General features: G+C 39.4%; 2 protein-coding genes across 2 annotated transcripts in view; both read right to left on the reverse strand.

Moving 5' to 3' along the window:
• The window catches only part of LOC135215875 (protein YIPF1-like), a 53,076-nt gene extending 30,751 nt beyond the window's left edge, over window positions 1–22,325 (reverse strand). The window contains exons 1-3 of the mRNA XM_064250829.1: window positions 22,310–22,325; window positions 21,551–21,709; window positions 15,885–15,991 (exon numbers count right to left, since the gene is read on the reverse strand). Of these exons, the coding sequence (XP_064106899.1) occupies window positions 15,885–15,991; window positions 21,551–21,709; window positions 22,310–22,325 (282 nt within the window). The remainder of the gene's footprint in view (window positions 1–15,884; window positions 15,992–21,550; window positions 21,710–22,309) is intronic.
• LOC135215312 (probable inactive tRNA-specific adenosine deaminase-like protein 3) lies at window positions 1,245–12,712 on the reverse strand. The gene is made up of 2 exons (XM_064249871.1): window positions 12,698–12,712; window positions 1,245–2,515 (listed from the first exon to the last, which is right to left on the reverse strand). The coding sequence occupies exons 1-2, from the start codon at window positions 12,710–12,712 to the stop codon at window positions 1,295–1,297; spliced, it is 1,236 nt and encodes a 411-aa protein (XP_064105941.1). The 3' UTR covers window positions 1,245–1,294.
• Window positions 22,326–24,159: the final 1,834 nt, after the last annotated feature.

Below are 24,159 nucleotides of genomic sequence, written 5' to 3' on the forward strand. Positions count from 1 at the left end.
CCAACAACTGAGGTCTCAAGGGATAATGGTAGTAGCGTATCTCGACGATTGGTTGATTTGGGCTCCAACAGTCGAGGAATGTCGCCAAGCCACAATGAAAGTAATTCAATTCCTGGAGTATCTTGGGGTTCCAGATAAACAGAAAGTCAAGACTCACTCCGGAGTCCAACTTTCAATGGCTGGGCATTCAATGGAATCTATCCTCCCATACTCTGTCGATTCCATCAGCCCAGAGGAAAGAAATAGCGAAGTCAGTGAAACAATTTCTAAAGTACAAATATGCTTCAAGGAGAAACCAGGAAAGAATCCTGGGTTCCCTCCAATTTGCCTCAGTGACAAATATCTTGATGAAAGCCAAACTGAAAGACTTAACCAGGATCTGGCGCTCACGAGCAATCCTGGAGGGTGAGCGAGTCAGTTATATTGACCTTTTTCTTTATTTTGTTTATTCTCTGGTATTTGTTCGATCATTTACCTTAGAAATAATGGATTAAAGGATTATTTCGCGCAGCGACACGAACTGAGCCCAGAAAGGAAGTTTTGTTTTCACTCTGGGTAGTTCCATTAGTCCACTTAATTCTGAGCTAAGCATTTTTTTTTATTATGTTCCAAACAGGCAGGAAAAACAATGGACAGATTCTTTCATAATTTGCAAATAATAATTCATTCAAAGTTAATTAAGGCAGACTGTCAAGAGAATTCTATAAAATGCCATACAGAAATCTATGATAGGCAATTATTACAAGACAGTATACAGGTTCAGATTATTATAAGTCCAAAGTCTTTTGAAAGTACATAATTTCTCAGATTATTTTTTTTATTTGCAGTTCCATTTTCTGTAAATAATACCCTAAAAACTGATGATGTGTTCATAAATACCTAGAGATTTTGCACCTTCTACTGAACACAGCCGGCACTAAATGTTAATCTTTGAAGAGGAAGTATTGTGCAGTAATTTGCTCAACTGCATTTCTTGACATGTCAACTAAGGGGAGTTTTATATAGTATATTTTTGTTAGTACTTAACTTTCCAGACTGGATAAGAGACTATACTTACAATGTTGATCGTTGGTAGTTTCATTAAACTATATAACAAACTTCTGTTTGGTAATTCAATTTTACTTTTGTTATCCCTTAAACACTTTCCTTGCAATCTCTGTAACACTGACCCTTCTTCTCTATTTATAGATACATTATATATTTTTGAAGAATATTTTTTATAGGATTACTAACGTAACTTTAAAAACTTTTCATATACCTTTATTTCTACACATTTACCAACGTAAACAACTGATCATGCTGGTTTTACAGAAAATACCTCGAATCTATGATTCAAACCTCCCAAAATATGGAGTTTGGTTTTGGATTCAAGAGCCCCTGCTTCAGGATTTGGAAAACGATAGAATATACGACGAACTCGAGAATGCAACAAAGCCATTGCACACATCATGCAAGGCTCACGAGTCATGTACACATCAAGTCCTGTGCATATGTACGAAACTGTTTCGCTGTTTTGGTCATTTTCAACTAATAACTTGGATTCACTGTTCCTGGTACTCTGAGTTTTCATTAATCCAAAACATGCATCAGAAGCCGAACCCTTTACTGTCTCATGGGCAGTAGCGATATCTACCTCTCCTTCACCATTTTCTAATAAACTACGTGTACTCATATTTTTATTTTTACATATTGCATGAATGTCCCAGGCACCACCATTCTGATTAACAGCCACATGGTCAACAGCGATCATAGCAGCATGCTGCGCAGGATGTTTGTGTCTCCGATCCTGACCACGGCCAACAACACTCCCATTTGCACTATCCACTATCACAACACCAACATTTTCACCACTTGCTCTATCTGCTTTGTTACCAAGTTCTAAGGCTTCATTCATGAATTTTATCATCACTTTTAACTCTTCTTCTTTGAAAAGATTTGGAGAGGAGAGCCACACAAGATACTGATCTTCATGTAAAGAACAAGGCCAAAAGGGAGAAACTTTATCATACATATCACGTATTTTTGGTGAATATTTAGCAACTTTAGAAACAAAAACTTTGTCAGTGAACAGTGCCAAATTGATCCCTTTCTCATTAAGCTTGAATATTACCTTCCTAGACTCAGTATCACTCAGAGCAGCCAAATTATCATCTCCAGTTTCCATTAAATTTGGAATGTCAAAATCCTCTAGGTATGTCAAATATACAAGTAAAGCCTCTTTCAAGGGAACACCAACACTAACAGAATCCTTAGGGAAAATATCTTCCCTTTTCATTAATTTACGAACTCTCTTCAAGTGACAAAGAGACGGGACAGGGAACTTAAGTGACAATTCTTTGATAGCAACTGATGTAGATTTCTTGTCCTTGACTTCCAAAACTGCAACCTGCTTAAATTCTGGATCCCCAAACACACCTTCAGGAAGAACTGGTGTCACTTGAACTCTCTCAGTAGCTAAAGGCAATGAAGAAATGTCAGCAGCATCAAACTTAATCCTTTTACTCTTGGGACCAACCTGGAAGTAACATAGTCCTCACTTTCCATCTAATAACCCGACTGGATACAGCGACAACTTAAAAATTTAAAGACAACATTTCAACTCATACAGCATCCGAAATACAGCTGAAATCTACTACTATTACAAATTCCCCTAAAGCACATAAAATTACTTGCAATATTGTTTGCTGTTTGAACAGATGTTCATACACTAATCCGCCACAACTTGAATCAATATGACACTAAGAGTGAGCTCCAAGAAAAGGATTGAGAACAAAATCAAGAATACAACAAATATTCATGACAAAATTATGTCGCACATTTATAAAAACTTCCTTTTCATTTTTTCTAATACTCAGGCAATAGGTATGCCAAGTTTCTTAGGAGATAACAGAAATTTCAATTTATGTAAGTATAGTTTCATAATAAACTCAAAAGACAAATCAATGAGAATATAGAGAAGAATTCATAACTGCAATTCATTCATGCATCAAATTCAAAGCTCCCTCCTTGTGGCTGGTGCCTTGCAAATTTAAATATATTTCAACATTAAATCCATTGATTTTAATTTTTTCACTGAAAACAAAGAAACTTTAGGTAAAACTCCTTAGCTTTCACCATGAAATTATTACTGTATACTTTAAATGAGTCACCTTGACAATACAACCTCAATATTAAGAATGTTATCAAACACTGTGGCAAAACATTTCTAACAAACTTTACAAGAATTGGAAGTCATCACCATTTCACAATACGTAAGTGGTTACTACACCATGTTATTTATCGCTCTCAATTTACTTCATACATACTAATGTACTGTACTGGGAATAAAAAAAGACATAGCATTATGTAATTCATTTAGCTGCTGATACATTATAAACAGAATTATGTCAAAGTAACTGCAATATGCAATACATCTCCACTGAGAAGCACAGATTATACTGATAAACTAAACAAATAACATACCTAAACCTAACAATTCAATATGGAATGTTACCACACTACTATGAGATTCAGGGCCTCTGTAACACGGTTTTTTCGCAATAACTTTTTATCTATGCATTTCATAAATATAACGCTTATTCAGAATACATATTATATCAACACATAAATTTTGAGTGCATTCTGCACTACGTAGTTTAAATAAATTTGGTACTTATAATGTAAGTGTGACCTTTTTTGAAGACGGGCCAACTTACTCAGAGAAAAGGTTTCGAACGCACTCGTTACGTAACTTATGACAACATTTCTTCCCTCTTTCTCGATGGATGATTGGCTATACGTAACGAAAGCTAAACCTCTGGCAACAATGACATACAAATTTAAATACAAGCAAAGCAGTACACCTTTATGAACTCTGGAACCTCTCCACTGATAATTGTCATAATGAACAAACCAACAAAATATGTTAATAAATACAAAAACACTTTGATTATTAGTCTAACTCCCAAAATAAGTTTCCAAAGAAATTACAGTCTACTTTATAGGTCACAATCAGATTGACAAGATGTAGGGAATAGTTGGTAATTACCAAAAACATAGTAGACAAGCTTGATTTGATAACTGCTATATCCAATGTCAAGCAATTTTTATTTATTGGCTATCTACCTATTTACTGAAAAAAATAGCCGGTACCTTATATTGGCTTTAAACCTTCACCAATAATTATCGTCAGAATGGTGACTTCATGAGGCTCCACCCACTTTCGCCTCGTTATAATTCAGGATAACACTGAAGGCTACCATGGGCATTGTTGGATTAGAAAATTTAACTTCTGGCTATAAAAACTAATTTCTCGAGTAGTTGTAAGAAGTGCTAAATGATCCTCAAGGATCCCAGCAGTTGGTCTAAACGTTTAATTCCTGTATATTACTGCTATACTGTTGCGGCACTACTGCTACAGTAGTATTACTACGCTAGCACTAATACCCCACCCACATCTATGTATCGTTCCGCCATTCATAAAGTCTTTGGGTTTCAGAGCCGATGGCATTTCTGTCTGGTGGATGGGCGGGGCAACATTTAGTCAAAAGGTGTTTGTTTACCTTGCTTACGTAATGAATGTTTTTCGACTCTTGGCTCGTAATCATTGGCCATGGCGTCGGCTGGATCATTTTTACTCTATAAAAATTAAAACTATCGGGTTTAGGTAATTGATAATGCTGACAAAATTTGTGTGGTTGTAAAATATACATATGTCAACTTTCAGCTACATCCGATGCTTTGACAAGGAGCAAAGTCCAAAAAACCGTGTTACAGAGACCCTGAATCTCATAGTAGCTAATGATCCTGTATGTAACCACCTAAGGTGCCTAGCTGGATATTAATTGTATGCAATATCTTTTTAAAATGATTTTTAATGCTTTTTTTTTTTACTATTTTAAATATTATTATTGCCACTACCTTTAATATGAATACGTACTATTTTTTTCTACTTCTTCATCACCTATGTGGATACTATTGCCAATTATAATAATTTTCATCATGTTATCTCATGTATCTGGTTTGTGTGTGTTATTGTCTCTACTTTGTATATTCTGTATATGGCCTTGCGCTGAAATGAAATTGATTACCATTATTATTTTTGCATGGTATGTGCTGTATCATGAAAGATAAAAAAAACTATAAGTTATGTAGTGACAGAGATTCATTCCCTCTAAATGAAGTGTGTACATTATACTTAGTCAAAATTGTAAATAAACAGAAGAATTATGAAAACAAAAAATATGTACTGTAATGATAAAAATTCAATCCCATATTGGCAAATCATAGTCGAAAAGATAAGGAACCAGTAGTAACTTAAATTCTTTAATCAATATTAATGGTGTTTTCACTCTCCTCAAACAACCATGATTTTGATGGAACATTTTTTGCTTACACAAATAAAATTGCACTGTGTTAAGAATTAATCAGTAAATCTTACTACAGTGTAACAAAAACTGCAATCAAACATGTTTTGTGTGGTAATTTTACAAATGGTAACAATGTGCATAATATGTTTAGATTTTGACAATCAAAATTTTTCATATCTATAATATCTGTGCTGGGTGGATTTTAATCTTCATTCTGTTTTTAATTTGTTTTATTTGAGGTGTCATATTCTCACTATATTTTTGCAGTGTACTTTTGCAAAAAATGTTACTCTGTATTTCCAATTTTTTCAGTGTTTAGTTTTTTTTTACTTGAGATTACTATACAAAATTTCTGCATAAGCTAGTATCCAATTACTCTCAAAATCTTCAAAAAAGTGCACCAGTTGTACTCCATCCATTCACATACACTCTGAGAACAGTTAGCCAAGAAACTTTCTTGGATAATGTATATACAATACTTGGTAATCTGACAAGTGTTTCAGTTTGCTAGTATGTCAATTTCAGAAAAACACTTCAAAATCACCCCAACCAAAAATGGCTATCATCTTGTGAATGTGTGGTGACCTTATTTTTACTATTATTTATTATTTTGTGTTTTTTGAAGGAGCATCTTTCAAACACCATGAAATAAGGTACACACTTTTTTGTAAAACATTGGATTTTAAAAAAATGAATTCTGCAGGCAAAAAAACCTTGCAGATGCAGTAATAACATAATCTATTTAACACACTGTGAGCTCAATAGCCTTTAAGGGGGCCGGCCGGAACCTCTATATACAGTGGTATAGGGCGAAAAATGCAAAGTCATGAAAAAATTCATGGAGCTTCATATGGCAATTGAGAATACGTATACGAAATATTTCGTCAAAATTCCTCTTACTTTCGTAGTTACAAGGTAATTAGTAAACATAACTCAATAAGCCTAAAACATTCATCCGTACAAGAAAATGCAATATTTCTTCTGTTATCGTAAATTTTGATAATTATTGGCAAAGAAATTGTGAGAAATGGCATCTGTAGAGATTTCGTGGCTCGCAGACGCAGAAGCGAGTATCTGGTTCACCCATGAATCAGTGCGACCATAGACATCAAGTAGATTACACGTTCGAGTTTCACCTCGTGACTTTCGCTTGCTTTCACGTATGTTTATGTATGTTTCGGCAAGAAGTTCATCATGCCAATGAGGAAAAGACAAGGAAAACATCTCGCTAACATACAGACGAAGAAAAATCGCTCAAGCATTATTACAGAATATCATAATATACGCGTAGTTAGTGAAGAGAGAGGGGAGGGTTGCTTAGTAACGCCCCCTTCTTGCCTGACAGCACACGTCACTCTATGCCCAAGGCTCGTATCTTTGAGCAAAGAGATCTCCATTTATGATAAATAACATAGTTTTGGTTTTTTAATACCCAAAATGGACTATGAAATTCATAATAATCATGATTTATTAAATTGTCTTTGTAAAAAGAGAGTACATCTTCGAGTTTCACCTCTGACATTCTCTTGCATTATGTTTGTTTATCTTTGTTTCGGCAAGAATGTCATCATGCGAAAGAGGAAAATACAAGGAAAACATCTCGCTAACATACAGAAGAAGAAAATTCGCTGTAATAAGCCGAGTTAGTGAAGGGGAGAAAGGGGGTTACGTAGGAAGGAGTGCCCCATCTTGCCTCAAGCAGTGCCCCAGGCTACGATATATGAGCAAAGGGATCATCATTTATGATTAAATTATGATAAATAACATAGTTTTGGTTTATTAATACACAAAAAAGAAATATACATTCATAATAATCATTATTTATTAACATTGTCTTTATAGAAATACGAAGGAAAACTTTGAACGCCCGTATCTCAAAACTATACTTATTGACCTTCAATGTCTATCTCCTCACTTAGTTTTAAAGCTATAACATTGGAATTTGGTATATAACTCAGAAAGACATTATAGAACAATCAAATAGAGCCCTTTTTCCAATTTTTTTTGTTTCGTCTTTTTTTTATACATTTTTTTCTCGTGATTTATAGGGTTTATTTTTTTTACCATATTGAAAAATTCATATCTAGCAAAAAAATGACTTTTAGAAAAAAAACTCTCCATTTGATTGGAGGTCTACATCAGGTCTATATATGGTAGTAATCCCAGGTCTTAATATTAAATATCAAGGGAGGAGATAGAACTTGAAAAGTGGTTATTTTCGGGATAAATCGCCCTGGCGTCACAAAACCGAAGGTCAGAGGCGAAAATCATATGCGGTTTGGAGATGTCCCAAGTCACCTTATTAAGTGGTATGAATGTCAAAGTCCTGTCGTTAAAAAACGGCATTAGCCGGCCGGCCCCCTTAACCCCTAGGAGCCAGGGTAATAAATCAATAAGCAGAACCCAATGCTGGCAAAACTTTGAGTCGGCAAATTTACGGAAAAAACACATCAATGGAAAGAAGAAAATATTCAAATGCAAATGGTAAAAGAAAAAAAATTCTTAAAATTTGTCCCTACCTTCCACGAGAAGTTGAAAATGACTATTTACAACCCCTTGTGGGGCTTCTTTTACATGAAAATTGTAAACTTTACCAACTTGTATGTTTTTTCTAATAAACAATTTTATTTTACTTTGTAAAATTATAATTATAGCTGACACAGTATCAAAACAGATAAGATATAAAATCAGTAACAAATTCTTAGCATATTTGTTGAAAAATATTTACATAAATTTAGCAAGAATGAAGATTCAGTAACTTCTTTTTACTTGTACATGTTTTTTGTAATATTTCTTTGCAAAATTACATTTACAACTGATATACGTACTATCATAAAAGACAAGAATAAAAACCAACAGGAATCCCTTGGTATAGAATTTATGAGCAAATTTACAAAAAGACGTCATGTGAGACAGAAACGCAGTACGTACATTCTTCTTTTACATCAGAAGCAGAACTGAAGTCCAGAGATGCCAGACTCCTGATATTAGCCTGTGTAAAAGTTGCCATTAGTGAATTTAAGGGCTATAATAGATTTGGCACCTCTTTCCGCCAGATTCTTTCAAAATCGATGGCACGTAATTTATCTAACTACAGGATCAATCCGTCCACCACCCCAGACCTGTTATTACTACTTCCGAGGAGCAATCCGTCCACTAAGGGTTAATAATCCTAGCCTCTACTATGCTAAAAACACAACACAAACAAGTCATGACATTTTAAGGAGCAAGTCCCAATGCAATACCGATCAGCTAAAGCTGCTAGTGGCAATCATTAAGTTAAAAACCACATAAATTATATTTTTCTCAATAGAACAGAACAACTTGGTCATGCATTATTTGACCATAAGAGAATTCAGGTTAAAAATATTAACTTATGAATTTCACCAAAACACAGCCAAAAGAACAACCCATAGCACTAAAAGGCAAATTCCAATCAGAATTGATATTATAAAAACTTTTGAGATGGCAATTATCCCACATAAAGCGACATAAAGAAGACTGAACAAGGAATTTTATTTAGTATGTGTACAGCAGACAATTGCTAGTATACTTTGAAAGGCAAATGAAAATATAAAACAACTGATTTATCCAGTGCAGTAACCACATCTTTAAAAGCTCTCACCAATGTAAGCCTCATGACAGTATAGTTTCATATTTACTAACAAACTCTCAAGAAAAAACTAATTAAAGGAAGAACACAAACTGTAACAACTTACAACACAGAACATGGAAGTTTGGGACAATTTCCAAGATACTGTCTAAAACTTAAGCGGTAAGCTGAAGCATTCATAACTGGTAATGGTATAAGCCACAATGAGAAAAGATAACCAATCCTTTGCTGTTGATACAAGTGTAAGAAATGTAATACCTGCAGTGAAGGACTAAAAAAAGATAACTGGAGAGGTACCAGGAGCTACAGGTATATTATTTTGGAATGAAAATGATATTGTAATGATACAATTAAGTTTGTTCATACTTACCTGGCAGATATATATATAGCTGTATTTTTCCGAATCCGACAGAAATTTAAACACTTACGACACACGCAGTGGGAGTCAGGTGGTTAGTACCCATTCCCGCCGCTGGGAGGCGGGTATCAGGAATCATTCCCATTTTCTATTCATAATTTTTATTTCCACTGTCTCCTGAGGGGAGGTGGGTGGGTACTTGATTATATATATCTGCCAGGTAAGTATGAACAAACTTAATTGTATCATTACAATATCATTTTGTTCATGAAACTTACCTGTCAGATATATATATAGCTGAATCCCACCTTTGGTGGTGGGAGTAGACAGAATAGAAGATTTTAGGAAACATATATATGCAGATAATTGATACCTTGATTCCTTACCTGTTAGCATAGCTGACTTCGTGGTTACTGCCGCGTAAGTCTGCTTGTGCTACTAGAGTTGCCAGCGAGGTAGAGACCTATATAGCTGGTGCACTCCAGATGATCTGTCAACAGGGGCGAGACCACGACGTGACTAGACCATATTGACCATACCATGAGGGCTAAGAAGTAAAATAAATATATATATAAAAAAAAAAAAAAAAAAAAAAAAAAAAAAAAAAAAATATATCTCACCACCTGACCCACCTAGCCAAAGTTAAGGTGTGTTAACTAAGGCTTAAGAGTTAAGAAGTCACCGTTGTCGGCGACTCAACTACTAAATTAAGAGCTCTTCCTAACCATTTTCTACAGGATAGGATGAGTGGTACTTCTTGCCCCCAAGATTGTGTCTGCAGACACGTATGGCCCTAACGAGCAGCAGATCTCATATGCCATCTTCACATCTCGCAGGGAGTGTGAATTGAACACAGAGTTGCTTCGCTAAAACATGGTACTCAGGATGTTGCTGAGTGCCATGCTCTGTTGAAATGCTTCCGAGGCCGCGCCTCACCTCGTGAAGCATTCAAATCAAAAGATTTCAAATCTTTTTTGTGCCAAACACAAAGAAGGAGCTTTTTTTTTGAAAGAACTCCTTAACAATAAAGCCAGGGTGTTCTTCGATATGGGCAAGTCTGGTCTTTTCGGAACACTGCAGATTGTCCGTACGACTTCGACTTTGAGTTTTATGTAGATAAAACTTGAGAGACCTGACAGGGCACAGGACTCTCTCTGGCTCCTGCCCACTAACTTGTGCCATCTTGCTTCCAAGCTCCTGGCCCAAGGACAAAACGGGTTTCCATTCTTAGGCCATAACGAAAAGCTTAGAGAGCACACCGCCTTGTGTTCTCTAAAGCCAAAACTTGTGACGATGGCTTAAAATCTCACTAACCCTCTTTGTCGTATCTAGGGTGGTTAGAAAAATGCCTTCCTGATCACATGCAAGAAGTTAACAGGTAGGAGATGTTCGAATGCTTTGACATCAAGAACTTCAGACTATGTCTAAGTTCCATATTGAAAGCTTCGATCTGGACATGCACAGTCAGTCCGTCTGTACTAACGTCAGGTGACCGACCAGTTGACCAGTCAGACGAATCAAGGACAGCAAGGCTGTACCCTGAAGACCATAAGGCACTATTCTTCGCTGAAGGATGAGTGTCTGGACTGCATGGGCGATTCAAGCTAAGCAAACCTTGGGGTTGTATCAACGCAACCCAACGTCGTTAGCGAATCAACTCCTGAGCCACTCCTGACTCGAGCTTCTGGTGCCAGGAGAAAGGAGCGAGGAGCAAAAAGGCGATTCAGTCCCGAAGGACGAATGCCTGACAGTCCAACCTGGTCTCATGTTAAACGATCATCGGGGGTGTATAAACGCAACCGACTTCGTCAACAAGAAACTCAGGGCTACTATATGTCTCCTGATCTCGCACGAGTGTCTGACTCCGAGAAAACAGGTGAGACAAAAAGTAGATGGTGAGCGAGTTTCGAGATTTCACAGAACTCAAAGATCGTGAAGGGCTTTGTTGTTTGACAGAAGCAAATCTCTGAGCCCAAAGGCCGTCAACAACATATTTGCGTATTCTTTAATAGTTGTGACTGCCAGCTTATCCCATTCTTCAAACGGAAAGGGAAGACTGCAATCTTATGCTGTCAACATCTCGATAGTCTGAACGTAGTCAGACTCAGAGCGGAGAGGTTATAGGTACCTTTCGTGTTAATGGAGACCGACTCTCTCGGAAAAAGGTCCTTGGAAGGACGTGACCTCTGTGAATCTAGGATCTTGAAGGCCAACATGGGGCGATTAGCGTCATTGTCGCTCCCTGTGATGATATAAATCATCTTATTACATTTCCTAAGCGATTGAAAAAGGGGAAAAGAGACTAAACATCCATCCCCGTTCAATATCATAGGATGGCGTTTAATGTTACCGCTCCCTGGATCGAGAATAAGGGAGCAGAGAAGAAGAAGCCTCTTCGTCCTCAACCTAGCGAAGAGATGAATGAAAGGACGTCCCTAAAGTCTCCACAACTCTCAACATACTTCTAAAGAAAGATTCCACTCGGAAGTCAGTAGTTGCTGCCTTCGATCGAGGACGATTCGTATGGACTTTTGCAATCCTGTAACGAAACCTCTAGAGGATCGTTCCATTCTACGCCTGTTGTTATAATAGGCTCTTTCTCGTAAACCCGAACCGGGACCGAGAGAAGATACTTCCTAAGATATGAGAGAGCTGTGGAAGATCAGAGTTGATATGGACCATGGTTCCAAAAACTCGTTTCGAGGACTGGAGGGACGACTGAATTGCTTCCACTTCTTTCAGATTATGATCCAGGACATCTGAAACCCTCTCCAGATGTCCGGCACCTTCTTTCTATCACCTCAAGAGATACTTAACGCACCGAGAGATGTTTCAGAATCATTCCTAGATCTTTAATAAAATTTCAGTTTCCCGGTAGGAAAAAACAATGTAGAGGTCTGAATTGCAGTCTATTCAGGGAAACAAACTTCTTTAGGAAGGAAATGGTCCCCAGCAAGCTCATCCATTCCCTCACACAGTATGTTTACTTCCCTAATAAGGCTGCGCTTTGCCTAAGCAAGAGAGCATATAATAGTGCAATGTTGTGGTAGACTCGTAGTCCTATACCGTGCGGTAACGAGCACCGAAAGGAGTAAGATATCTCTGTAGAACATATTAAGGCCAAACGAATGCAATGTTTATTCATTCATGTAAGAAATCCCCTCAATCTTATTAGGCTAAAGTCCGTGATTGTAGGGCAGAGATACAGTTAGTCAGTCAATCCCGCAGGAGAGAGAGAGACGTAACTGCCAGCACAGAGATACGGTTAGTCAGTCAATCCCGCAGGAGAGAGAGACGTAACCTACCGCGCATGACAGCGAACGAGCTGGTACTGGCTCATTTGGACTGGAGGAGAGGACAGTGACAGCAGCAGCTTACGATTCGTCCCGTCATCGTCGTTCTCTTAACTTTCATGCCTGGGTTGCCAGCTACCCTATTCTATGAAGAAAAAGGTCCGTTATTTTTAGCATAAAGAGACTCTCAAGCTGGTATATTTAAGCGAAACAGAAAACGCTAAATATATAGATGCGTTTGTGTCGTCAGAACACTACCATACAACGGTAAAAGATAAATCGGAAACTCCTGGAAGGCTGCAGGGAGTAACGATTAAATGTCCTTAAATGGACCATAGACCTCTCGGTTGCCATCCGAAGAGGTAACTACAGCAAGCGTATATGACTTGAACCAACCAGAAATAAAATAACGCAAGGCAAAATATGAAATTATATCACAATAAAGTTTGTTCATACTTACCTGGCAGACATATATATAGCTGAATTCGGAAATACAGCTACATACATATCTGACAGGCAAGTTTCATGAACAAAACTTAGGAGAATCGAAGCGTCAGCTCAAGCTTCTTATTTTGTTATTGGACATAAGGGTTCATTGACGTAGTCTACAAGTCTATTTCTTGTACGAGTCTGCGAATGACGAATGAGAGCTCTTCCGAATCTTGTCAATAAGAGCTTATTCGCTTACGCAATATCAAGTTAATGAGATGTTTGTCAATGAGAACTAACCCATTTACGGGACAAAGAGATATTTTGTCAATGAGGGGATACCCACTTACTTGACAAAACGACAGTATATTGTCAATGGGGGAAAGTCACTGAATTGACAAAACGTAATCCAGGAAGTCGAGCATTTTATTTTCCGATTCCCGTCTCAAACGAGGAAGGGGCAAGAATCCTGTTAAGAAACTGGGCTTACGTCAGGTAGAACGACGATGTTCAATTCGGCAGCGTAGTCCCGACTAGGAACTAACAAAATCTATCATCTGAAAAGCCCTTTCAGATGGGCTAAAAAGCTGGCAAAATTATCCTGGGAAGAGGAAGAAACTCTCCAACCAGCTTCCTCTCCCGTATCATAACTAATGCCTGCTAAAGCTTAAAATTTATTGGCAGTATGGCAAAGGAAGTCCTGTCTTGCGCTTTCCTGAAGAGCGTACTTTTGATGAGTGCCTTTGCAAGAATCCTACTGAACGTTGCCGAGAGTCCTGACGTGCAGGACATCAAGCCCTTATAACCCGTAACTGCCTTATCGCAAAGTCTTGACTGCGGTAGTGGCAACTTAAATTTATTGGCAGAATGGCAAAGCTTGCGGTAGAGCAAACGAGAACTTCCCTTGAGCTTTCCTTAACTCCATCCACCTATGCGAAAAGCAATATTAATTGACAGAGACCTCTTGAATTCACGAAACCCGATGTCTTGCTGGGTTTCGAAGAAGAAGTTGTCTGTTCACTTTAAGCTTCTATTTAGAGGGCGCGAGTCCATCCGAAAGCTCCAACCCCTGCGCGGGGAGGACGCTTCGGAGGACGAGAAGCAATCCTTCAGGATTCGTGCACGTGCACGCACTTAGGCAGTCTGGGGATTTTCATCAGAAACTGCCGAAGGCACGCCAGATCGGTGGGGGTTCCTCGTAACCCTCCTTCGGCTTTCGACATGCTCCCTCCCCGGGTCCTGGGAGTCAAGCAGAGGTCCCGGCCTAGAGGCGAAACGAGGCCGATCTGACGCACCCTCCACTACACAAGGGGTATCACTGCACTTCTGCACTTCACTTTTACTCTCTAAAGCAAGCACTTTCGATTCTAAGTTACGAATCGAAAGAGTATCAGAGAAAGGGCAATTTCTCTACAGACACTGCTTAGGGCCCGAAGGCAACACTGCAGGGTTAGGAGTAACAATTACAGAAGTAGCACTTCACAGCAATGAAGGAGAGCGAGCACCTCTCGTAGACATATACATAGCCCGTAGGCCATACTACAGGGTTATGCAAAATAAAGTCTACAGGAAGGTTAGCAGGTTCACTACCCTGACTTTTGTTACTGATTAATTGCGTACATACGAATCATACGTCTTCCTTACGGAATTAGACATGTTTACTGATTAATTGCGTACATACGAATCATACGTCTTCCTTACGGAATAGACAAAGTCTCACACTCCTTACATGACAAATCTCAACAAAGAAGCAAGACCCATACCCCTCGTACATACCAAGTGCGAATCTACCGAAGCTTTCGGTAGCCACACCCTATCTTTGCAGACAACCCCGTCTGAAACTAGCCTAACTAGATTCAGATATTTTATGCAAAAATGAATCAAATTCAAATCAATTTAAGATAGCGTATGCCTAGCCACAAATCCAAGTAAATAAATCAAAAGACAATTAGGATACTTAGCGGCAATGAAGTTTCCAAAATCCTAAGACGGAGGTACTGAAAACAGGTGTTTTCAGCACCGGCGACAGAAAAATTATGAATAGAAAATGGGAATGATTCCTGATACCCGCCTCCCAGCGGCGGGAATGGGTACTAACCACCTGACTCCCACTGCGTGTGTCGTAAGTGTTTAAATTTCTGTCGGATTCGGAAAAATACAGCTATATATATATCTGCCAGGTAAGTTTCATGAACAAATTTTGTTTTAATTGGGCATGAAAAATTTGATGAAAGGATAGGGAAATAACGCAATAGAGACAAAATGAATATTAAAAAAATGCAAAAAACGAATGGCAGCACCAACTGCATGACCATGTTGCCTACTAAACTACTATAAAGTAAAGTTTGTGAAAAACAGATAACACTACCTATTGTCAAACTGATAGCACAAAATGATGGTAAAATAAGTGAAGCACAAAACAGATAATGACACTAACTCAATTAACAAGAGAAGTGATGAAAGAGACTGAAAAATGAAGAGGACTGAAATAAAAAAAAAAAAAATCCCATTTTCATCAATAAGTGTCATTACGAGATACTACCTAGACATCTTACTTGGAGAAACATATTTCACAACCAACTTTCCTCTTATTCTCATTACAGTTACAACAGACTGTTAATTTGGTCTGGCACATATACATTAGAATGACAGTCCGTACTCTTGATATTAAAGAAAAGATACATGTACTGTACTGGTATTTCCCTGTAGAACAAGGCTTCAGTGTTCTACACAAAGAGCATCAATAAACCAAGTTTACTATTTCAATCTATATAATTTACCTACATCTAGTGCTATACCAAAGACAATGTGTAATACCTTGCAAATAGTATATGGAAACTTACCTTCTCTTGTTCAAGTTCTTCATCTGGTGTATCAGGGAAATCTGAGAAAGTTATTGTTTGCTCATGCTGACCACCAGCACTTGACTGGGTCCTTGTATCTCCAAAATCTATAATTCAAAGAAAAATATATATGCATAAATTACTCTGATAGCTTTTAAAATCATCATATGTGAGGTGGTACCTTGCAACACACTATATTATATCTTATTTTCACATAAAATCACAATTTCTAAAAATTGTATTTTTTTTTAATTATACAAACCTGAGGTCCCTTACATCAGGAATTGCTTAAGGTGAAGCTGGAACAATCATTAAAACTCTTGAACAAGGTGGTTAGGCAGTAACTACCATCCAGTAGACAGGGAGACCTGCCTGGCTGGATATAAACATTCCACTTACCTTTTGGCCTAGGTTTCAGATTAAGGAGAGGCCTGAGGTCGGCATTAGTGTATAGAACCTCAGGTTTGCCAGACCCCTTGGATCAATCCTCGACGACTTGAACGTACATTCGATGGGGTCCTAGAACCCCAGGAACATAGTCTGCCGATGCCGAATCCCGTGGAGAGGACTCTACGGGATTCTACTATTCACCTCGCCCCTCCCGGTGTAGCCCGAGGAAGTAGAGGGAATGGGAGAGGAGGATCGGATGCTCTCACCCCTCCTAGCAGTGCTGCTACTGGGAAGAAAGAGCCGCGCCCTTGCAACAACCTGCGGTGGTGACAGGCGTCTGTATAGGAGAGTGTGATCGCTTGGACAAGTTGCTTTCCCGAGGAGAATGCAGCAGTTCTCATCATGCTAACAGCTGGTAACAGCGCTGGTAGCAGGACTGGTAGCAGCAGGGGTGGGAGCAGCACTTCTGCTAGAAGCAGTGCTGCTGGCCGTGACGCAGCTCCCTGCCTGGCAGGACTATGCATCATCCTCATGACACACCCCAGCCCTTTTTGAGGCCGAAGCCTCTAGTGAAGAGGTCTGTACAGGGGACCTCCTTTTAGTCTCTCCAGATGCCCTATCCTGAGGGGAAGGGACATCGACCATGGCTCCTGAAGAAGAACTAACTTGGTTTTTGCAGGTGGGTTCGAGCCATGGCTTGGACCCTTCTCTTGCTCGGTGCCATTGTCATGACTGAGAGCTGACCCCCCGTCACTGACCAGATGTACAACTTCCCTTGGAAGCTTGAACATTCGGAGGGAATAGCGAATGAGTCTCCAACACGGCCTCGGTCCCATAGGCAGCGCCCTTGGAACTAGGGACTCTAGCCCCTGGGGATGGAGTCTTGGTTCCCTTTCTCTAAGGAGTGGGAGAGCTGATGAGAGAGCCAACTGCCTCCTCCCTGGAGGGAGGATGCAGACCCTTAGAAGCCTCAAGGTGAGGTTTCTTAGGGGGCAGAGAGGCTACCTTCCCTTTCTTAGGTCGTGAAACCTTCGAAGGGGAAGGTGAGGAAGTGGCAGATGACAAAGAGAAGACAAAGACGATGACACCTTCCTTGATCTCTTCTTCTTTGAAAGCTTCTGCAGGATTGTAGTCTGGACCAACCAGTGAAAATCAACCGGAGCAGGTCCAGAGTCAGGAACAGGGCCAGGTTCTGGGGCATGATCAGCAGCAGGCATGATAGCAGGTACGGTTGGTGCTGGCATCCCTGTCATTGCCATGAGAGACGAGGGAGGAGCAGGAAACCTGGAAACTGCCAAAGGTGGTATCCCAAAACCAAGAGTGGGAGGCACTGGGGGTATTGGTAAGTGGATTGAAGGCATATGATGTCCACCAACCAATGCTGAAGAGGACACGTCCCAGGGAAGACCATGCCTGGCCTAGTCCCGACACCCCACGTGCAGAAGAAAAAGTCGGGTTGGGGAGTCCCTCCTCACTCCAAAGGAGCACCTTTGAAGCGAGCAGAGACTCAAAGAGGAGCGTTATCCAGGTCCACAGCCACAGCTTCCCCTTCTCTTAGGAGGGTTGCCGGGAGAGAGGTAGGAAGACAAAGGATTCACAATGTTTGGAGTGGTTGGGGGTGAATTACTCCTCACCACGGGTTTAGGCTTTCTTACATATCTCCTCCTCCCTGCAAACTTTCCCCACAAGGGGAGTGAGGATTGACATCCAGAGAAGCACAAATCTTCCTGCATTTCTTGTCGTCTACCATGGGGCAGAGGGCAACATAGGTTGCAAATCAAGGGTTTGCTTGATGTTCATATCAAACACTTATAAAACCAAATATACCAATAGTAAAAGAAATAATCCCACACCGGGATAGAAGAATTGAAGAAAAAATTAACACAGTCAGGTAGAGAGCGGTAAAAACACGTCCTTCCACAGCCACGGCCGAAAGCCAATTGGAATGTTTATGTCCAGTCACAAGAAGTACCAATGACCAGACCGATAGTTAACTACAGAACCACCTTGTTTGAAGAATTCAGCAGCCGTGTCCAGGCTACGCCTCAAGTATTTCAAATACACTATATACACACCTGCCTCTTTGAACAGCTTGTTCTTTATTTACCTGTCCACTAAGTATAGGTATACATATTGTTCTTCCATTTATTTGCTTTGTTTCTTACTATTTTCATAACAATTTTGTTTACGCTATAGTAAGTATTAATGTAAGTACTATTAATTATGACACAACATCAACATGTTTGTGTTCCCAACAGACAGTCCCTGAGTTTAAGGCATCTGCAGATAGAGACTGTGATTTACAATGCATAACACAATCAGCTGTCAAGTTTGTTTACCTGATTTGAGCTGAGATATATGCATAGCTTCACTCTTAGAAGAAAAGAAGTAAAGCTTGAGAGAACAGAGATGAGAATGCTGAGGTGGTTATGGGAATCTCACTGCTTGACAGATTGGAAAATTATGAAAAAAAGAAGGATGAAAAAGCCTCCCCCTTCCCGGGAATCAAATTAACTCCCAAAGGAGAAGGGGCGACATTACAAACATCAGCCTGGTGTCCTCCCGATACTTCCAGCGACGAATCAATGGAAGAAAAGAAAGGAGACACAGGAACAACGCTACTATGGGGGTTGAATACTGCATGAGACGATGCATCAGGAAGAGGCGAAAAACCCTCCCATGTAGGAAGAGTCGAAACCCACCAATGTTCTCTCTTGCTATAAAACGACTTTAGGCCATGCCAAGCATTCCGTGCAAGGATTCATTATGGTACAAAAATTAGAACGACACCTACTGCACGTGATGTGGGGGTCAGTCGCTGCCGAAGCCAAAAAACGAGAACACGGAAAACCTGGAATTCCAGGGCACACACGTTGACGAGACCGAGAAGGAACGGAGGAAGCCATAATATCAGCTAAACACACACACACACACACTAAACAGAAGTGAAACGAGCAAGAACCAGGAAAAGGCCAAGTGAAGTTAACACGACTCTCACCCAAGTGAAGTTAACACGACTCTCACCCAGGCGGTCAAAGAAAAACTTTGGAGAAGTGAAACGAGCAAGAACCAGGAAAAGGCCAAGTGAAGTTAACACGACTCTCACCCAGGCGGTCAAAGAAAAACTGACATACTGGCGTAGTTGCATGGTCCTTGACCACTCTTCACCTGAGCTACGCATGCATTGCTAGATATCACAAGATTCCTTGCTTTCATCTGCTTTTTAACCGGATCCAGCTAGGCACTGGAAATTATCCTATTGTTAAGACCGAAGGTTTGTTCGCGTATGAACAATGATGAAATAAGAAGGGCAGGCTTAGTAAAGATTACAGAGGTGATAAGAAAGGCCCAATTGAGATGGTAGTAGCATGTGTTGAGGATGGACAACAAGGAGGGTGTGAAGAGGGCTTGGGAAGAACCTGTTAGAGGAAGAAGATTGAGAGGGAGACCGAGAATTAGATGACGAGATAAAGTGAAGGAAGATATGGAAAGAAGAGGTTTGGTGGAGGATGATGCCTTTGATAGAAGGCAGTGGAGAGGGCGCATCAGGCAACCGACCACTTAATGTAGGGATAACGGTGGAAAGAAAGATATAGATAGGTTGGTTGCTGTATTACACTGACTCTACTACATGCACACTAAAACCTCATCTGGAGGAGGAGTTTCGTCTTCCTCTTAGTGCTCCAAAACTGTTCCCACTTACCCACTTCAAAATGATATAGTGCAGGGGCTTCAATCTCTAAGTGCAAGCTAGGTCTTTCAAACATTGGAACATTAAGGAGCTCACTATTCAAATTAAAGGCTTCCTGTATAACTATCAACAAGCTGGTTGAACAGAGCTTATACTAGTTACTGAAGCCTGAGAATACAGAACCTCCATCAATGCCCTGATGATAATACATATGGCATTCTCTCACATCCTCCCTAGACAGTAGACAAATTTGGAGGTATTTTCTGCTTCATTGAAGTGCATGCTTTAGCTGCTTCACCAGTTCTCCTGGTGCCAGTCACTAGTGCTCCTGTTGGTCCCAGTATTTCTTGTGAAGCCAGTATGCTTGTCATTCAGTGGTGTCTGATGATACACCGAATGATCATGGTTTTAAGGATTGTCATACCTCCTCTTCTAATTTGATCCATGATGCAGTTGAGAGCATTGTTATCTCCAGGTCATTGCAGAGAACTTGAAAGCACTGATACAGGTGAGCTACATCAACTTCATCTCATCATGTCTCTGACTGAGCCTTGCACATTACTGACAGTCCTCTGACTAAGCTTCACATATTACTGACAGTCTTAAGAGGGGCAACTCTTCTTGATTGTGGTTTTGAGCAATTACCTATCAGTCAGGAGTACTGATAGGTGCTTGCTCTCTCTCTCTACCTCTTTCTCTCTCTCTCAGATTAGTCACAGGAGCTATGCTACCCCTTAGTGCTTATAGTGACTCCACTCTCAACCAAGTATGAGGCAATACAATGACAATGAGTGCACCTACAGGCACTTGCACGAGGAACACATGTTCCTTGGCAAGAATTGAGGCCTGAATTATTACTGTCCATGTCCAAATCTTGCCTGTAATGATTGACATATAAGTGTACTAGTTTTCACAGCTTGACTTTAAGAGCTACCAGTGAATCATTCTCACACCTGTTGATTTTTGAACCAGTTACCACTTTAACAGCTCTTCTTAAGAGTTGCTACCACAAGCTTCAGTCTAGCAAAGTGCACACTTATTAAGCATGTTAACTCTCCATTCAGAACAGCTCCTCCACTCATCACTTTCAAAATGCAACATCACTTGTTAATACTGACATGTCCCTACAGAAGAAGTCATAGCCTCTAGATTCTCAGTTAACAGTCAAGTATCAGAACACTGGAAATAATGAGCATTTCCCAAATAAAAGAAGTAGCGCATTTGACTGTTGCAGTACAGCAGTTATTCTGGTGCATTAATATGCAAATGAATAAGCAATGCATCCTACCAAAGTAAAAAAAAAATCTCATTCATTCCTAGTTCATGCAAATATGGATTAGAAAGTTAAAAAATCTCATTCATTCCTAGTTCATGCAAATATGGATTAGAGTAGCTCAGGCTTCAGTTAAACCAGTCTGCAAGTTCTCAAGGATGATAAAAATGTGGATTTGTATTAGGGTACTTGCAAATAACAGAATCCCTAAAAAGAGTTCCTTAAACATCTAAGGCTAAACACTTGACTTATACAATAAAAAAAAGCACAAGCTTAGCTAAACCAAGATGCAACAAAATTTATATTATTTACCATATGCTGTTGTCCTTATCCCTATGCCACAAGCAAAATAAAAAAGAAATAGAAAAATTAATACAATGTACATGGCAGGCACAAAGTATGTAGTATCTTGAAGAAAATTAGACACCAACATTGCAGCAAATTGAAGAACAAAATGATCTGAACTATAAACTTCAAAAAACAAATACATCATGTACTTAATCAGTTTATTCAAAAAATTATTCTAAAAGTGTATGATATTTTCTGAAAAAGAATAATTTTCAAGATTATATTATTTTATTTTTTCTAAATATATAAACCATCATGTACATAAGCAATTACCAGCATGACCTAAAAAAGGTGGATGAATCTTGGTAACAAGGTGGTTAACTGGTGATAGGCAGGTGGGTGACGGGGTATTACCAACCCAGATACCGTACAGTATATGTAATTAAGGACTTTTCACACAGGAAAAGGGTAAAAAGGTCTTGTTTATCTTTCCAAACTTGGTGGAAAGAGAACCTAAAAGAGACAATTCATGATGCCAAGTTCTCTACAAGCATGCAAAGGTACTCTTCCTCGTGCTTGATAAAAAAAAAAAAAAAAAGGCTGACTTCTCACACAGTACTAACAGGCAGTCCCTGGTTAGCAGCAGCAGTCTCAGTTAATGGCAATCCAGGTTTTATGGCACTTGTCTAGCGCCATAAAATTGACAATTTATGGCACCAAAAGGGCAAGGTTTCGGTTATCGGTGCCATAAGGTGTCAATAAGCGTTATGGTGCCATACATACCTAACAGAGGTGTCATTAACCGGTTATTGGAGGGTGGGCTCTGATCATGTAATTACTTGGTAAGTACATAAATAAAATCTAGTTTTATTATAAATATTTTATCTTTATTTAAGGAACTTACCAAGTAATTATATAGCTGATTCCACATTGCCTGGAGGTGGAAATAGCATAGACATATTTAACCAAGGCACAAATGGGTTAATGAATTTGGAATAAAACAGTTGCCAGCATTAATAAAAATGCCTGTTTGTTACTCTAAATGTTGAGAAAGCTGTGGCAGGAAGTTACCGCCCCTGGTTGGTGCTTTACTCAACTCGTAGAGCGCATAACACTAGAGCCAAGAGTTGCTCCCACATTAGTGGGGGACTTTGCAGTGGAGAAAGTACACCTTATGCTAACAAAGCCAAAGTACCATTTCCCCTTGTCCTGAATGTAGACCTGAATAAAAACACCCAACACCTACACAAATATTAAAAAATTCCACCATTACCCACCCCATTAAAAATGACACTGATCCAGTGGGTACATCAGGTGCAAAGTACCCCCAGACTTCCCATAAACACAAACCTTGATTCAAGGTGAGTGGAAAGCAAAGGAACAGTAAGTTTCCTATGCTTTTGCCCCAACACCATGCCAGCTATGGTTAAAGGACCTACACTATCACAATTTTCAAATACTGCCTTTATGTCCTAGAGATAGTGTAAAGCGAAGACTAATTTACATCTCCAAAACGTTGCTTGCACAATTGACATAAGCGATGCATTATATCTGAAAGCTAGAGACGTGGCCACAGCTCTAACTTCATGAGCTTTCACTTTAAGAATGTAAAAAGCACTTTCATCTACCTAAGAATGAGCCTCTGAGATGAGTTCTCTCAAGAAAAACGAGACTGCACTCTTCGACAAAGGACGAACTGGGTTTCTCACCGAGCACTAAAGGTGTTCTGATGGTCCTCTAATTTTCTAAGGTCCTTTGGAGATAGTACCCTAAGGGTTTTAGCACCCTATGGATTTTAAAGGCCAAAAAAGCATTTTTGGCTAAAAATTCAAAGTTAAGGAGCATACTACATCTCCTTGTGAGAAACCTACTTTCTTGCTTATAGTGTGTAACTCACTCACACGTCTTGCTGTTGCGAGTGCTACCAAGCAGTGTTTTCTTTGTGCGACTTCTAAGGGAAGCATTTTTGAGAGGCTGAAACTGAGAGCTTGAGAGCCATTTCAGAAGGATGTCTAAATTCCAGGAGACACTAGATTGATTGCTTGATTGGTTAGTTCTTACTGGCACCGCAACAATGAGGTTATTGATGCCGTATCATTAAAGAGAATTACAAAAGATAAAAATGTACTGAATTCTGTTAAATAAATAAATTAAAAAGCTATAAAAAAATATTATATATGAAAAATCTGACACAGAACTATATAGAACTAAAAAACATGATATTGTTATGATACAATAAAGTTTGTTCATACTTACCTGGCAGATATATATATAGCTGTATTTTCTGAAGTCCGACAGAAATTCAAAACTTCCGGCACACACAGTGGTCGGCCAGGTAGGTTTAAGTACCCATTCCCGCCGCTGGGAGGCGGGTATCAGGAAACCAGTCCCATTTTCTATTCATAATTTTTATTTCCACTGTCCCCTGAGGGGAGGTGGGTGGGTACTTAATTAATATATATCTGCCAGTAAAGTAATGAACAAACTTTATTGTATCATAACAATATCATTTTTGTTTTCATGAAAACCTACCTGTCAGATATATAATATAGCTGAATCCCACCGTTGGAGGTGGGAACGGGACAGAATAGAAGGATTTTTGTTGGAAACAATGCATGCAGATGATTTACATC

Source organism: Macrobrachium nipponense, chromosome 5 (assembly GCF_015104395.2).
Source record: "Macrobrachium nipponense isolate FS-2020 chromosome 5, ASM1510439v2, whole genome shotgun sequence".
Classification (NCBI taxonomy): Eukaryota; Metazoa; Arthropoda; class Malacostraca; order Decapoda; family Palaemonidae; genus Macrobrachium; species Macrobrachium nipponense.